The sequence below is a fragment of the Carcharodon carcharias genome, chromosome 35, assembly GCF_017639515.1.
Source record: "Carcharodon carcharias isolate sCarCar2 chromosome 35, sCarCar2.pri, whole genome shotgun sequence".
In the NCBI taxonomy this organism is placed as follows: domain Eukaryota; kingdom Metazoa; phylum Chordata; class Chondrichthyes; order Lamniformes; family Lamnidae; genus Carcharodon; species Carcharodon carcharias.
This window is the reverse complement of record NC_054501.1, coordinates 4,087,333-4,088,459: the sequence shown is the minus strand read 5'-3', so window position 1 is coordinate 4,088,459 and position 1,127 is coordinate 4,087,333. Positions and strand designations below refer to the sequence as shown.

Sequence of the window (1,127 nt, the reverse complement as noted above, 5' to 3'; positions counted from 1 at the left end):
GGTCAGATATAAAACACGGAATGGGTCAGATTGGACTGTGAGGGTCAGATATAAAACACGGAATGGATCAGACTGGACTGTGAGGGTCAGATATAAAACACGGAATGGATCAGACTGGACGGTGCGGGTCTGATATAAAACACGGAATGGATCATATTGGACTGTGAGGGTCAGATGGAAGACCTGGAATGGGTTATATCGGTGTTGTCAGTGGATCCGGGTTGTGGCTGCATGGAGAAGAGACAGAAGCAGACGAGCGACATCACCAGACTCGATATAGCTGTCCTTCTTTTACTCTATCTGTAATTGCACACACATCAGCTCAGTAAACACAAGTGTGGCTCTTCTTTTTGGTGCCCCGAATCAGGTGAGACATGGACCAGTAGAGGCTGTCGTTGATGGTGCAGGGTGACGATTCCAGGTGGACCATCTCAACGCTCAGGTCCCACAGTGACTTGGCGGTGCACTCATCCTGGGCGTAGTAAGCGACCTCCGACAGCTCACAGTCCCTGTGGATCAGCAAAGAGCGAGACAGCATTTCAGAGGGTGGCAGCCAGAGAGTGGCCAGGGCTCGAAAATCCACAGGATGGTTTTGACGGAGGTGGGAGGGTGTTTCCCACGTGTGCGCGTGGCAGTGGGGGCAAGTGGGGTAAGAGACTGACATGAGGGGCTCACCAACATAGGATCGTTACTGCCAAATTCAGTAAGTCAGCAGAGAGAGAGGGAGAGAGAGAGAGGGAGAGAGACAGAGAGAGAGACAGAGAGAGAGGGGGAGAGAGAGAGGGAGAGATAGAGGGAGGGAGAGAGAGAGGGAGAGAGACAGAGAGAGAGGGGGAGAGAGAGAGGGAGAGAGAGAGGGAGGGAGACAGAGAGATAGGGAGGGAGAGACAGAGGGAGAGAGAGAGGGAGAGAGAGAGGGAGAGATAGAGAGAGGGAGAGAGAGAGGTGGAGAGAGAGGGAGAGATAGAGAGAGGGAGAGAGAGAGGGAGAGAGACAGAGAGAGAGAGAGGGAGGGACAGAGGGAGAGAGAGAGGGCGAGAGAGTGGGAGAGAGAGAGAGGGAGAGAGACAGAGAGAGAGAGAAAGGCAGAGCAAGATAGAGAGAGAGAGAGAGGAAGATAGAGAGAG

General features: G+C 53.2%; 1 protein-coding gene across 1 annotated transcript in view; it reads right to left on the bottom strand.

The window, feature by feature from the left end:
* Positions 1-270: 270 nt before the first annotated feature.
* LOC121272761 (retinol dehydrogenase 11-like) overlaps positions 271-1,127 on the bottom strand; it is a 130,619-nt gene continuing 129,762 nt past the window's right edge. Inside the window, exon 7 of the mRNA XM_041179542.1 lies at positions 271-509. Within this exon, the coding sequence (XP_041035476.1) occupies positions 323-509 (187 nt within the window). The 3' untranslated portion in view covers positions 271-322. The remainder of the gene's footprint in view (positions 510-1,127) is intronic.